The sequence below is a fragment of the Drosophila ficusphila genome, unplaced genomic scaffold (assembly GCF_018152265.1).
Source record: "Drosophila ficusphila isolate 14025-0441.05 unplaced genomic scaffold, ASM1815226v1 contig_791, whole genome shotgun sequence".
Classification (NCBI taxonomy): domain Eukaryota; kingdom Metazoa; phylum Arthropoda; class Insecta; order Diptera; family Drosophilidae; genus Drosophila; species Drosophila ficusphila.
The window spans coordinates 19,825,328-19,838,214 of NW_025064737.1; the positions used below are offsets into that span (position 1 = coordinate 19,825,328).

A 12,887-nucleotide genomic window follows, 5' to 3' on the forward strand; every position below is an offset into this window, starting at 1 on the left:
AGCTTCGAATATTTTTGCATCAAGTGCAATCATAAAGCTTTGATAGAGCTCAATTTGCTTTTGACATATACGTTTTTATTGCGTATAAAAACTCAATTATTTATACTACGATATAAATGCTAGTACTAAATTGTCTAATAATACTCTATTATAATACAAATTCTATTACTAAACGTCCCTGTACCTATTACTTATAACCGTATTAGCCCCTTTTAAAACTTCATTTGATATCTTTCCACAGCTTGAATCGTTAGTGGATGGCATACTAAGTGCTGCATGTAGGGGCATTAAAAAATCGGTGTTGGCATTAGAGCCCAGTTGATAGTTCTCCAAAGCCTCGTAAATAGACTTGAAAAGCGGTTGCCTATCTGAGTGGAAGTAGCCACGATTACCGTGGATTACTTTTACACCAGTGAGACTCATATTACAAATGCTCATATACATGCAGTGATCTGGACGGTAGTTGTACTCGCATGGCATGATGTACAGCTTATCAGGATGGTAATAAAATAGTATATTGATTATGTCTTGATCCCCCCAAATAATACGTAGCTTATACTCCTTATGAATAGACAAGATATGTTGCTCCCATTTCATTTCCCTCATCCGCGTGAGATTCATAAGCATAACGCCGGAGTTAACTCCAAGTCGGCCGTAAAACGGATGTCTTGCAAATCGGTTGTACCATCCAATGTTCTCATTCTCGTGTTCCGGCGTCAATGCGGACATTTGTGTCTCATTAAACTTTTTGAAGAAGCGCCAGATGTCGGAGATTGGCGACAGAAACAATATGTCCGTGTCGACGTACAACAATGAGTCCACGTTGGTTAACAGAGACTAGATAAATGAATAATTATCAGTATTTAACAAAAGGCATATGCAAATATTTATTACCGGCAAAAACAAACGTTGAGCTGCACAGGGCTTGAACAAATTTTTCCATTCGACTTCGTTGCCACTAGGGAATTTAAGTGGCAAAATCTCAAAGTCAAATGTAAACGGTTTAATGTCACGCCAGTCTGTCAACTTTTCCCTAAACTCTTCCCCCTTTCCATCCTCGGTGAATATAACAAATTTAAGATACTCTTCGTCATAGTTGAATAGAATGGCCGATTTGATCATAACCAGAGTCTCCTGGACTCTTTGACCGCAGCAGACCACCACGATGTAGAGCGGGGTTTTCGAAGGTTGTCTGCGGAGTAAAAATATGTATTTAGTCGAATTTGTGAAAGTTTAAGTGAATCAGCAAGAAATGGTAAGGCCTATATAAAATAGCCAGACAGTGTGTCACATATACATATGGATATAGATTTAAGCCAAAAAGCAAACAAGCCATATTTGCTTTGCAATAATGCGGTTTTGTTTGGCATCTGGGTAACTATAACAACCGACGTTAGCCAAACACTTATACACACTTTCATTAAATATAAAATTAAACTTTACTTACGCTTCATTATAACTAACAGCTTTTCCTCTATAATCAGTTACCCACGAAGGCTTCTGATGAAAGAAATAGGAAAGTATCGCTAATGCAATTAAGCAAAGCAGACACATATGCAGATGGTGCTGAAAAACAAGACAATTCAGTTATTAACCAAAAAAACATTCCATCGCATTTCGCACAGAACTTTCTTTAATGATTATTATTTATACTTTTATTTACCTTTTTGAGATTATGCACAAACAACATTTTTCCCGCAAATTGTTTCTGTTTTGTGTGGAAGCAGTCGATGCCATAGTTTACACAACAGCGCGTAGGATTTGTACGAAACCCTTTAATTAACCGGTCTAAGCAATTAGTACTACATGGTTATGCGTTTTAGCCATGTGAAAACTAATGGTAAACAATTAATATTTAAACAATGCGCAAAAACAATGAGACTAGCGCACATGAACAGTCGTAAACATTTTTGTGTTAGTCAAGATAACGACGAACCTCGGGGTAAATTTATGAGGTTGAAATTTAAACATAAAGATTTATATTAATTTATATTTTTAAACTCAATACCTAAAAGTAAAGTAAGTTACCTCTAGATTATATTAAATATAAATAATTAAACGTGGAAACATTTTGACACCGTGTTTCTTTTTCATTCGTTTCTTCATCAGCTGTCGATAAGTTATCGGTACTACACGGACCGCGATATGTGTGTTGTTTTCATTTATCTTGAACCGTACACGTGCTGGCAAAAAATAATAACAAATAAAAATGCTGCGAAAACAAGCCAGGCAACGAAGGGAGTACCTGTACAATAAAGCTCTTACTGAGCGCCTGAAGTCCAAGCAGAAAATCCAGGAAACCGTTGTTCAAAGCATTAATGAAAACAAGTCAATTGGCTCCAAAAATGTGAAAAAGAGTTTGACGGCCTACAAAACGCTTAAATATGTTGATGATGGTAAGAATATTTAAAACAAAGAATATTTTAAACATTGAGGAATCAAGATTGTGCAGCCAAGTAAATCCGAGAAAACAAGAAAAGTAAAAAACAGCGGTTTTTCACTCGCTAACTTAAACTCCAAGAGCAATAGACTTGTGGCATTCGTGACTCTTAATTAGCTGGTTGAGTTTTTAATGGCAGTTTAGAGCTAACAAGTTGTAAATACTAATTTTTCATGCGTGCCTGGTTGGCAGACTGCGCAAAAAACATTAAATGTTTATTTTTATTGCAATTTTTATTAGAATTTATCCTCAGAACTTAAATACTAAATATATTCAGTCTATCCAAACAAAACCATAATATTTCTTATATTTATTGCCTTATCATTATTTAAGGTGTCGACGACCGCATTGTTAATGATGAATACACCTACGCAGGGAGCGAGGACCCCAAAATAATGCTGACTACCTCACACAACCCCTCGTCCAGATTGAAGATGTTTATGAAGGAGCTTAGGCTTATATTCCCAAACGCTCAGCAGATGAACAGAGGCAACTACCAGCTGGCTACATTAATGCATGCCTGTCGTGCAAATAATGTAACCGATTTCCTAATTGTGCACGAGCATCGTGGTATCCCGGACAGCCTTGTGGTTTGTCATCTTCCCTACGGGCCAACTGCCTTCTTCAACATATCCGATGTTGTTATGCGTCATGATATTCCCGATATTGGACACATGAGCGAGCAGAAGCCGCACTTAATTTTTAATAATTTTAAGACGCCCATTGGTTTAAGAACTGTAAAGATACTTAAACACTTGTTCCCAGTGCCGAAGGAAAACTCCCAAAGGGTAATGTCCTTCCTAAACCACAATGACTCGATTATATTCAGGCATCATCAGTACAAATATGTGAACAAGGAATTGGAGCTCAGCGAAGTGGGGCCAAGATTCGCTCTGAAGTTGTATCAAATTAAACTTGGAACCCTGGAGAATATTAAGGCAGCTGACACCGAATGGATTAACCGCCCATATATGAACACGTCGCAGAAAAGGCTTATTTTCTCTAACGATCCCGGAATAATAAATAAGGACTCGGAGGCTTAGTAATCTTTTTTAAGATCACTTTTAAGATCACTATAACATCAAAAAGTTGAAGAAAAATAAACACGTATTTTTAAAAACAATAGTTAACAGCCTTTTACTTCCATTTTTAAAAATGTTTAAAAGCGTAATTCTGTCTACTTTAGCAATTCCACTTTACAAAATCTCCGATTCTCACACAAAAAAGGTTTTCTGAATTTTGATTACATATACTGCTCATATATATGCCGAAATATTAAGGTATCAAAAATTTTATGGTAGAGTTGTTTGCGATATGAATTTTCAACTAAAAATAAAAATACATGCTCTCATCCAATATTTTTTTCTTTTGCATGATACTGATAGTAAAAAATCTTAACAAATATAGTTTTTCTTCAAGTCGCAATTATATACACTCGGCTTAAATATATTTTGTGAATAATTCAATTTTTAAAACCATTTTCTGGTCTTCCTTGTTAATGATTATTAACTTATGAGTCCCTTTTTTAATTTAGGGACATGTCGGCAAAGCAAGTTTTAGTCGAATGTAGTTACGAATTGCTAATATTAAAGCCCTAACTTTTTTTTTGCACAATTTATTAAAAACAGAAAGAACCAATTGGCGAAACAATAAATTTGGCGTCGCATTGTTAGCGGCGAAGACAAAGGTTTTCAAGAATTGAATCGGGTCTGCATCCGCCGTTCCGTATCAGTTAGTTAGATCAAAGGTTAACACGATCTAATAAGGTGTAAAACACCTGACAACATCAACCATATAATTAAATGTGTTTATACTAATTCTGTCTATCATTTAACAGCTGTCTGATGTTAATGATGGAACGCATTCTCCTAAATAGCCTGCCTGCACAGGCTGTTAGACCTGGCAGCCTATTACTGGTAATGGGTAATGCCGATGATCAGCAGGCCGGAGAGCATGGAAAGTCGCTCACTAATATACGATTTCGCTCCGTTTGGACCACATACAACTTGATCCCATGAAACAATAAAGGGGATGAGCACTCGGACACACGGACCTACGGACCCACGGACCAGCGGACGTGGACGTGATAGTGGTCGTACCTACCTATATATCCATGTGATCCATCCACATGTGAGAAAACGAGAATTCGTGTGTGCCTTTTTACCTTTTTACCGATCGCCCTTTTCTAACACCTTTTCTGTGGTTCGATCTTAAACACAGGCGTGCCGCTGCGTTGTCGGCGAGTAAAAAGTGAACAAATGAGTGCCGGTCGATTATTTAAAGCCAATATCTCTAATTACGGTTCTGACACATAGCACAGCAGTTTCCTTTTTAATTTATGGGTTTCATTTAATGTAAACTACTTCTTAAGCCATTGTTCCGCTTTGTTGGACAGGTGGTGCATTAGCGGCCTAACATCGGATATTTAATAAAATATACTCCAGCATTCCGCGTTATAAAAATATGGTCAATAAATAAGTAAACAGAAGTATTTGAGCGGCCTCGTTTGAAGCCATTCTTGAATATAACAAATAAAATGGGATTACCAAATTGTGTTTGTTAAAAAGCATCAAGCCCTCTTCCTCTAATTGTGTTTATAATAAAATGAAAAAAAGTTTTGGCAAACATGATTTGACGTTATGTTGCAATTTATTATAAAATAAACCAAGATAATCTTATTCCCAACATTAATCTTAAAGAACACATTGGTGTTAGATCTTGGTGGGTGATTCCAAATATTGAACAACAAATTAATTCTAAATCTCTATTAGTCACGGAAAAATTAGTAATGAACTTATACAAAAATCGATTCGCTCCATCCATCAATAATAACAACAAAGCTTTAAGTTTCGAAATTATAATTGTTTTTCTTCGATTTTTGGACTAATGATTGTATTTCTTTTAACATTGTTTGATATTAATAATCATTTGCCAATTTTGTACTCTTAATTGCTTAAAGATGGAGAAGGCCCACCTAAGCGCTCGAAATGTGCATACGAGCTATTGATTGATTTTAATGATAGTCTTTGCGAGAGTAAAACGAGATTTTCAATAAATCTGAAATAAAACGGTTGGGAGTCTATTAAGAAAAACGCGCTGCAGCTGCAAAAAGTTATCAAGCATTTTTGTCAGCAATGCGAAAAATAGATTTTTAATTTGGGTCGGGGCATGTTTTGCTTTTACGGATTTTATGTTTATTTTCGTTGGTATCCGTTTCGGTGCTGTTCAACATTAAATGGATGAATGTAACAACTGTTAACCGTACACCGAAGCAAATTGAGTTAAAGCGTAACTTTCTGTTTGTCGGATGTCCTGATTATTACGCATTTACAAGGCAAATGTCAAACCTACTGGGTGGGTACCCAAACACAGGCAACAACAACCACAGGCCGAGTATGAAAAGATTTATGGTTGCGGGTTAAATACCTTGACCATCCCTCTGTTAACAAAATTCTTATAAGGCCTTGTAATTGTTTGGCGTGAAATTTGTTGTGATTGTATCTGTTTGTGTGTACGCAGCCCGTTTGATTGAGCAAACCTCGGCGGCTATAATTTTATTAAAATATGGTTCTGGGTAGAATGTAAATTTATGTTCAGCATTTGTCACGCTAGCGCATTTTGAATGCCTATTCATGTTCCTGTAAATGGATTTTAAATAATTTTAAATAAGATTCACGGTAAAATTAAATGGAATGGACTGAAAAGATGTTTGTTCCCATGCAAACACCACCAGGATAAATTGCAAACATTAAACTTGTAAATAACGCATGTCCATCACGAAAATGTAGAGAATAACCTTTTTATAAGATGGCATAAAGTAGATTTATAAAGTGCTAAATAATGATTTTAAGATGCTATCTAAATACTTTTTCTAAATTTAATCAACAAAAAAGTAAACCGAGGATAAATCTTAAATTTGCCACAAGGGAAACCATTTTGGAATTGAGATATTTAAAGAAAAAGTGGACAATTAATATCCCAAACATTACAAGTCTGTAGTCTTATAAATATTAATCTGTTGGGCAGTTTAAATAAGAGAATGGATTATTAATACGTAGGTTTACTCTGTCTGTATAATCGTTAGAATCTTAATTTGCAATTATCTTAAGATACATAAATACATTTTTTATTTTTACGAGCTTGAATAATGTTTTTCTTCCTACGTGATTGTAAAATTGTTAATAGATTTTATGGTGAAGTTCCAATATTTTTACAAGAAATGTTAATGTTAAATATTTACACTAGCCTCCAAATGGTTGCTAAAGCTCATAACAAATAAGTGTTTATTGTTTTAGTCGCTAGGGTTGAAATAATGTTCGATAGGAACACAAAATTGCAATGGAGGACACTCCATTACTATAAAAAAGTATGGCCGCGCGGGCTCAATTAATGTCACACTCGCATAAGCAATAAACAAAAAGCTGGTTCGAGTGAAATAATAAACCCATTAAGTAGAAAATTGCTTACGATATGTACATTTGTAATTATATAAATTATGCAAAGTACATATTTATATGTAATCTGGCTGTGAAATCGACCGACAACTAGCGGTAATTTTATTATTCATGGCATGCAATTTAACGGGCTGATTGAATTTTTGTAGATATTTAAAACTCGTTAATGGTTAATCAGAAGTGCTACCGGAGCCATATTCATATGTCCACTTAGATTAAAATATACAATTTTATTACAATGCGCAGATGGCTCCGCCCCGACAAATGTATTTCAGCAATGGCCAATCCCGTCCTAGGTTTTTTTCCTATAGACAAACAAGGGAGCGAGAAGCGAGATACCGTCGTAGTGCCATCTCGCTTTGGTGGAACTGCCTGCCGACTATCCAACGACTCTCACTCCATCCGATGTGCCGTGCCATGCCATGCAATACCATGCCATACCACACCATACCGTACATATCCCATATCCCATATCCATTCTCTCTCTCTTCGGGCCAAGTTTTTGCCGCCCTTCGAGTGCTCAGCCGCAGTGGCAGCACATCGCTGTTAACCTTCACACGCCGAGCACCTAATTATCGCTATGAACGGCACAATTATGGCCAAATGCGATTGTTATTTATAAACAGATAAATAAGTTCCTAATTTACAGCGCTATCCGTTGCGGGGAATTTTTCTATAATTTAATATAGCATTTACCCAATTTAGTTGTTTGTTTGAACTTACTTTCTGGGATCTAAGCAAATTATCAACATATTTATAGATAGAAAGATATAGATAGATTTTAGAAATTTTAAAGTTTTTGTAAAAATTAATTACTTATATGTTTAAAATTCCATTACTATTCCTTTACACCTTTCAATTTACATTAAATGAAATACAATTTTTGTAAAATAATAATTAATTTTAAAATTCAAATTTAAAAGGAGGGAAAACCCAAGAACCCTTGAAGTGATTAAAATTCAATTATACCCCTTAGCACATCAGTGCTACTGCTTAACCACTCATTTGCCTTCGTGTTACCCAGATTTCATTAATTCACACTTGGAAATAGGAAGAATGCAGACTCATTAATAGCTAATGCGATTTAATACACCCATCCAGCGGGTTGCGATTTGCTGCTCTATCAGGCGCACCATTATAGACAATTATCCATCCTAGTGTTAAATCGACTCTCGGACGCGAAATCGCGCTGCAGCCCATACAGAAAGAAAAAGCTGAAGCCGAAGCCGAAGTCAAAGCCAACAGCAAAGCCAGACCCAAAACACAGGCCCAAACCCACACGTTCGCCGAATGCGGTGGCAATGTGCTTTGGCTTTTACGTTCTGTGGAATCATGGCCGAGTCCCAAGCAGGCAAATTAACTAACAAGATTATGAAAACGTAAAATCAGTAAATCGGTAAAGTGGTTGTAATTTTCTTTTTCAACACCTCTCTCGCATTGGGCCGTTAGCCAGAGTCGAGCCGCGGCCAAGTCCCGGCCATGGCCAGAACCAGCTGCCGGGGCGGCTGCTCTTTTGTCCGGGCAACGGCAACGGCAACAGCAAAGGCAAAGCTAAATAAAACCGACGAGATACTCCCCTCATGCACTCAAAAAAAAATCCAGTGGGTTGATTTTAACAAAGTTTGCGGAAAGAAATCTCCTCTTGTATGACTAGTAAAGCTTACCAAGTTATTTTAATAAGAAGGAAACAATTAAATTTAATTAAATTGAAATGAAACATTGAAATCCTTTTATTTATGATTATAATAACATAGAGTATATGTATATGGGAATTCAGCGGAGTAACTTTTTCATTTTTAGACTTAAAAACTTAAATTAAGGATTTGAATTTTTTGAAAGTCGGTAAACAACAACTTGTCATATGTAGAATATGGGGTTCTGTATTATAGATTCAAACTATGTATATAAATAAAAAAATGTTTTTATTTTTATTTTTATAAAAATAAATAGTTCTACTTAAAAGCAAAAGCTCAGTGGGTTGTATATGAAATAGGGCATATAGGGAAAGTTACCACTGTTCTAGTGTTAAAACCACAAATACATTTTGATTGGGGGTACATTTCTACGAGTGTAGCCGCCGCAACCACCGGCGGGGCATTAGCTCTTCGTCTTCGCCTTCGCTGGAGGAGCTGGAGGTGGAGATGGAGATGGAGGAACTGGAGCTGGAGCTGGAGCTGTAGATGGAGCGGCGCAGAGCGAGTGCGGTCTGGTCAGACTGGTTTATTCGTTTAGTAAATCTCAGACTCTTTGCTTTGGCTCTCCTCGCCGCTTTGAAGTTTCGCCGTGGCGGAGGGATGATGCATGTTCGCATCGCGGTGATTGGGAGAGAGCACGGGGGCAATGATGTGAGTGATTATATTTTGATTGCATTGCTCACTGTGGTTGGTTGTACGGCTGTTTGGGTGTACGATGTATGGACTCCTATGGGTTGAATGGGGGGAGGGAAGGGAGAGAAGAGGAGGGAGAGGGAGAGGGAGAGGGAGAGCGGGAGAGAGGGTTGGGTTGGTGTTGGGGTTGCGACTGAGGTTGCGATTCGGATTGGGATCGGGATGGGAGAGGACTTGTCGGGCGGGAGTCCGGGCATTGCTCACTTAGTACAATAACCGGCACGTCGTCTGCCAGTCTGCTGAAACAGTAATTTTTTGTGTGCCGTGTTCTTCGTTTGTTGTCGTTTGTTTTGTTCCCGCTCTATCGCTATCTTCGCCCCAAAGTTCGCTCCTCGGTTGCCGCCGTTGCCGTCGCAGTCGCAGTCACTCACTCACTCGACTCGATTCGATTCCTACTCGTACTCGTACTCATACTCGTACTCATACTCGTACTCGTACTGGTAGTCGTACTCACAGCTCACAGCTCACAGGCAGGCGGCTTTGGATGGTAATTTGGCGAGGGGAAAACCTCACCTCGGAGTGAGAGTGCTTTTCCATCCAGGCCAGTTAGCCAGGCTAACTAAAGCCAGTGTCGTCGCCGGAGCTTATAACGAGCGTAGTTCTTGCGCAGAGTTTATTGCCGACAGTTGGCGCGATCTTGTTTGCCGTCGCTTCGCTATCTCGGCCAAATCGTCATGTCGTATCGCCACCGCTGGCCCAAAGGGTGTTCGACTGCAGTAGTTCCTCCTGTTCCAGCGACGGCATACGGAACGCTTCCCAAATACTCCTCCGCATGCAGGAAACTCCTATAGGATACAGTTCCACTTACACACCTTAAAAGAAATATAAATATTATTACGTGCTTAAAAATAAATAGAGTGAAAATTTTAAGAAGAGACCCCCAACAAATATGTAACACTGTGATGTGTTAGAAAAGCGAACATTTCGTAATAATGCCCCGGCCCTCGCGAGAATCCTACGGCGAACAGAAGCCCCCGTACTCGTACATTTCGCTGACGGCCATGGCCATCTGGAGTTCGCCGGAGAAGATGCTGCCGCTGAGCGACATCTACAAGTTCATCACGGACCGCTTTCCGTACTACCGCAAGAACACCCAGCGCTGGCAGAATTCGCTGAGGCACAACCTCAGCTTCAACGACTGCTTCATCAAGGTTCCCCGTCGGCCGGACAGACCGGGAAAAGGAGCCTACTGGGCCCTCCATCCGCAGGCCTTCGATATGTTCGAGAACGGCAGCCTGCTCCGGCGGAGAAAGCGCTTCAAGCTGCACAAGAACGACAAGGATCTGCTGAACGAGGAACTCACTGCCCTGGCGAATCTGAACAGGTTCTTCTTCACCACGCGGAACGGAGGCAGTGCATCGCACATGGCGCCGCTGGAGATGAACGGCGGCGCGATGCGATTGGATCCGCTTCCAAGGACCACGAACCACATGCCCAACTCCCTTGGCCAAGGAGTGCCGCTCCCGCACGCGATACCCAGCTCCATGTCCAGTGCGGAGCACACGAACCTCTCGGACATCGGCCTGTCCAACCTGCCCGCGCTAACCAGCTCCGACATCGAAGGTCCACTGAGCCTGCGACCCAAGCGATCCTTCACGATAGAGAGCCTGATCACGCCGGACAAGCCGGAGCATCACTCCGAGGACGAGGACGACGAGGACGACCGCGTGGACATCGATGTGGTGGAGTGCAGCGGCATCACCCGCTACCCCACGACGCCCGTCTCCGAGGAGTATCTGCCCGCCGGTCGTTCCGTCCGGACGGAGGATCCCCTGCCGCCGATGCACACGATAAACCCCGGCGCGCACGTGCCCTTCCTCCATTACGCGACGGGTGCCAATGTGGCGGGACTCCCGCCCGCGGGGATACCCAGCAGCCCCACCACCTACGAGCTGGCCATCTCGCATCCGCTCTTCATGATGGCGGCGCCCATTGCCAACATGCACAACATCTACTACAATAACGTGACCCTCGTCGCCCCGGCGCAGCAATATCGGACTCCCGAGGTCCAGAATAGAATAGACAACGACATGCGTACGATATAACATAGATAAGTCGCGGAACAGGAAGACAGGACAGGACACCTATGTAAAGCATTATTTACGATCGGTATATGTACGTGTACACCTATGTATATCCATCCAAACGTAGTTCCTTTCGCATTAAGGTTAATTGTAATAGGACCAAAACATATGGTATACTTTCTTAGGCGTAGAGGCATGTAAATAAAGGCTTGTTATACGAATTTGAATAGCTTGTATTGCATACCCGTACTAGTAAATTATTTATTTTATTTGTATCAAACCTAGTGCATAAATCGATCATTTTGTGAAGAATATAAACATTTAAATAACTGACTAAAAGTGTTTTTAAATCTGCAATCCTGGTAGCCGTGTACATAGAAAGCGTAAGAAAGTTTTAGTGATATTTTTCGATATATATACAAGCAATTATATAGTGATCGAACTATTATAATTGCCATCTTCACTCATTTAAAAGTTTTCAAAAATAATAGATCATTTTTATAACATGGTAACTAATGAAATTGTTCCCACAAGACCTTAAGGATTAAAAATAAGATTTTACAATTTTTAAAACATCTTTTAGTAACATTAAGAAATGATATCATGATGGAACGATTATAATTGCCATGTTCAGTGATCTAAAACATTAAAAAAAATACAATTTTTAAAACTTGGTAACAACTGTAATCTTTAGGATTAAAACTACGATTTTACAATTTTGTAAACATTATTCAGGAATGCAATATATCGTTTTGAAGCCTTTTTTATAATCGTTTAACCAAATTATCTTTTTTAAAGGAGTTATCTTGTGATATATTACCTCTCGTTATTTCAACTTTTACAAAAAAATCTTAATTCAAATTATTCAACTTAAGGAACCACCTGAGTAAAAGTATATTCTTTCTTTTAAGGCCAGTCCTTCATGGTTTTTATTTTCAAATATATATGAAGGGGTAGGAAATCTTTTACCGATGGTATTAGCTGATATTAGGTGATATAAAACGTGGAAAGGAATTTGTTTCCCTCTGATAAACTGAATTTAGTTCCCTCTGATAAACTGTAGGAACTATCGAAACTCCCTAATTTTGTAAAAATACTACTAATGAGGCAGTTTCCGTCTTGTAAATTATTGTTCGAAACGCCTGGGTCCTTTCTTTTAGTGGCAATAAACACATGTCTGTATTTAACAAGCAAGATGCGTGAAATTTAAAACACTTTCAGGTTATTAGCATAAAGGGAGCAATAATTACAAGGAGAGCAGAAAAAAAGGTTTAATGAATACAACAGCTGAGTTGTTTTTCCATAAATACCGACATATACTTAAACGGTCGAAGTTGTTTAATATTTCCTTGACTCCTTTTTGGCGATCCTTTTAATCGTTTATAGATTTCATCATTTATTGAGGCATACATTCTTTATTTTATTGAGATCTCGACACGGAGAAGTAGAGCAATCGGTTAAGATTATAGATTCTGTAAACATAAAAATAAATTTGGGCAGGCATAAAATTTGAGAAAAAGCTGAGGTTTTCACGCTTCTTCCGGCTGAAATTGGTACACCCATCCTAAACTAATTGTCTTAA

At 39.0% G+C, this 12,887-nt stretch overlaps 3 protein-coding genes across 3 annotated transcripts; 2 read left to right on the forward strand and 1 right to left on the reverse strand.

The window, feature by feature from the left end:
• Positions 1-53: 53 nt before the first annotated feature.
• Positions 54-1,923, reverse strand: LOC108095944 (glucoside xylosyltransferase 2). Its single transcript, XM_017197280.2, has 4 exons — positions 1,664-1,923; positions 1,448-1,566; positions 895-1,192; positions 54-837 (listed from the first exon to the last, which is right to left on the reverse strand). The coding sequence occupies exons 1-4, from the start codon at positions 1,688-1,690 to the stop codon at positions 169-171; spliced, it is 1,113 nt and encodes a 370-aa protein (XP_017052769.1). The 5' UTR covers positions 1,691-1,923; the 3' UTR covers positions 54-168.
• Positions 1,924-2,140: 217 nt separating this feature from the next.
• LOC108095667 (U3 small nucleolar ribonucleoprotein protein IMP4) lies at positions 2,141-3,565 on the forward strand. Its single transcript, XM_017196832.1, has 2 exons — positions 2,141-2,396; positions 2,774-3,565. The coding sequence occupies exons 1-2, from the start codon at positions 2,210-2,212 to the stop codon at positions 3,481-3,483; spliced, it is 897 nt and encodes a 298-aa protein (XP_017052321.1). The 5' UTR covers positions 2,141-2,209; the 3' UTR covers positions 3,484-3,565.
• Positions 3,566-9,498: 5,933 nt separating this feature from the next.
• LOC108095702 (fork head domain-containing protein FD4) lies at positions 9,499-11,614 on the forward strand. Its single transcript, XM_017196874.1, has one exon. It carries the CDS (start codon positions 10,214-10,216, stop codon positions 11,324-11,326), a length of 1,113 nt encoding a protein of 370 aa, XP_017052363.1. The 5' UTR covers positions 9,499-10,213; the 3' UTR covers positions 11,327-11,614.
• The last annotated feature ends 1,273 nt before the right edge of the window (positions 11,615-12,887 follow it).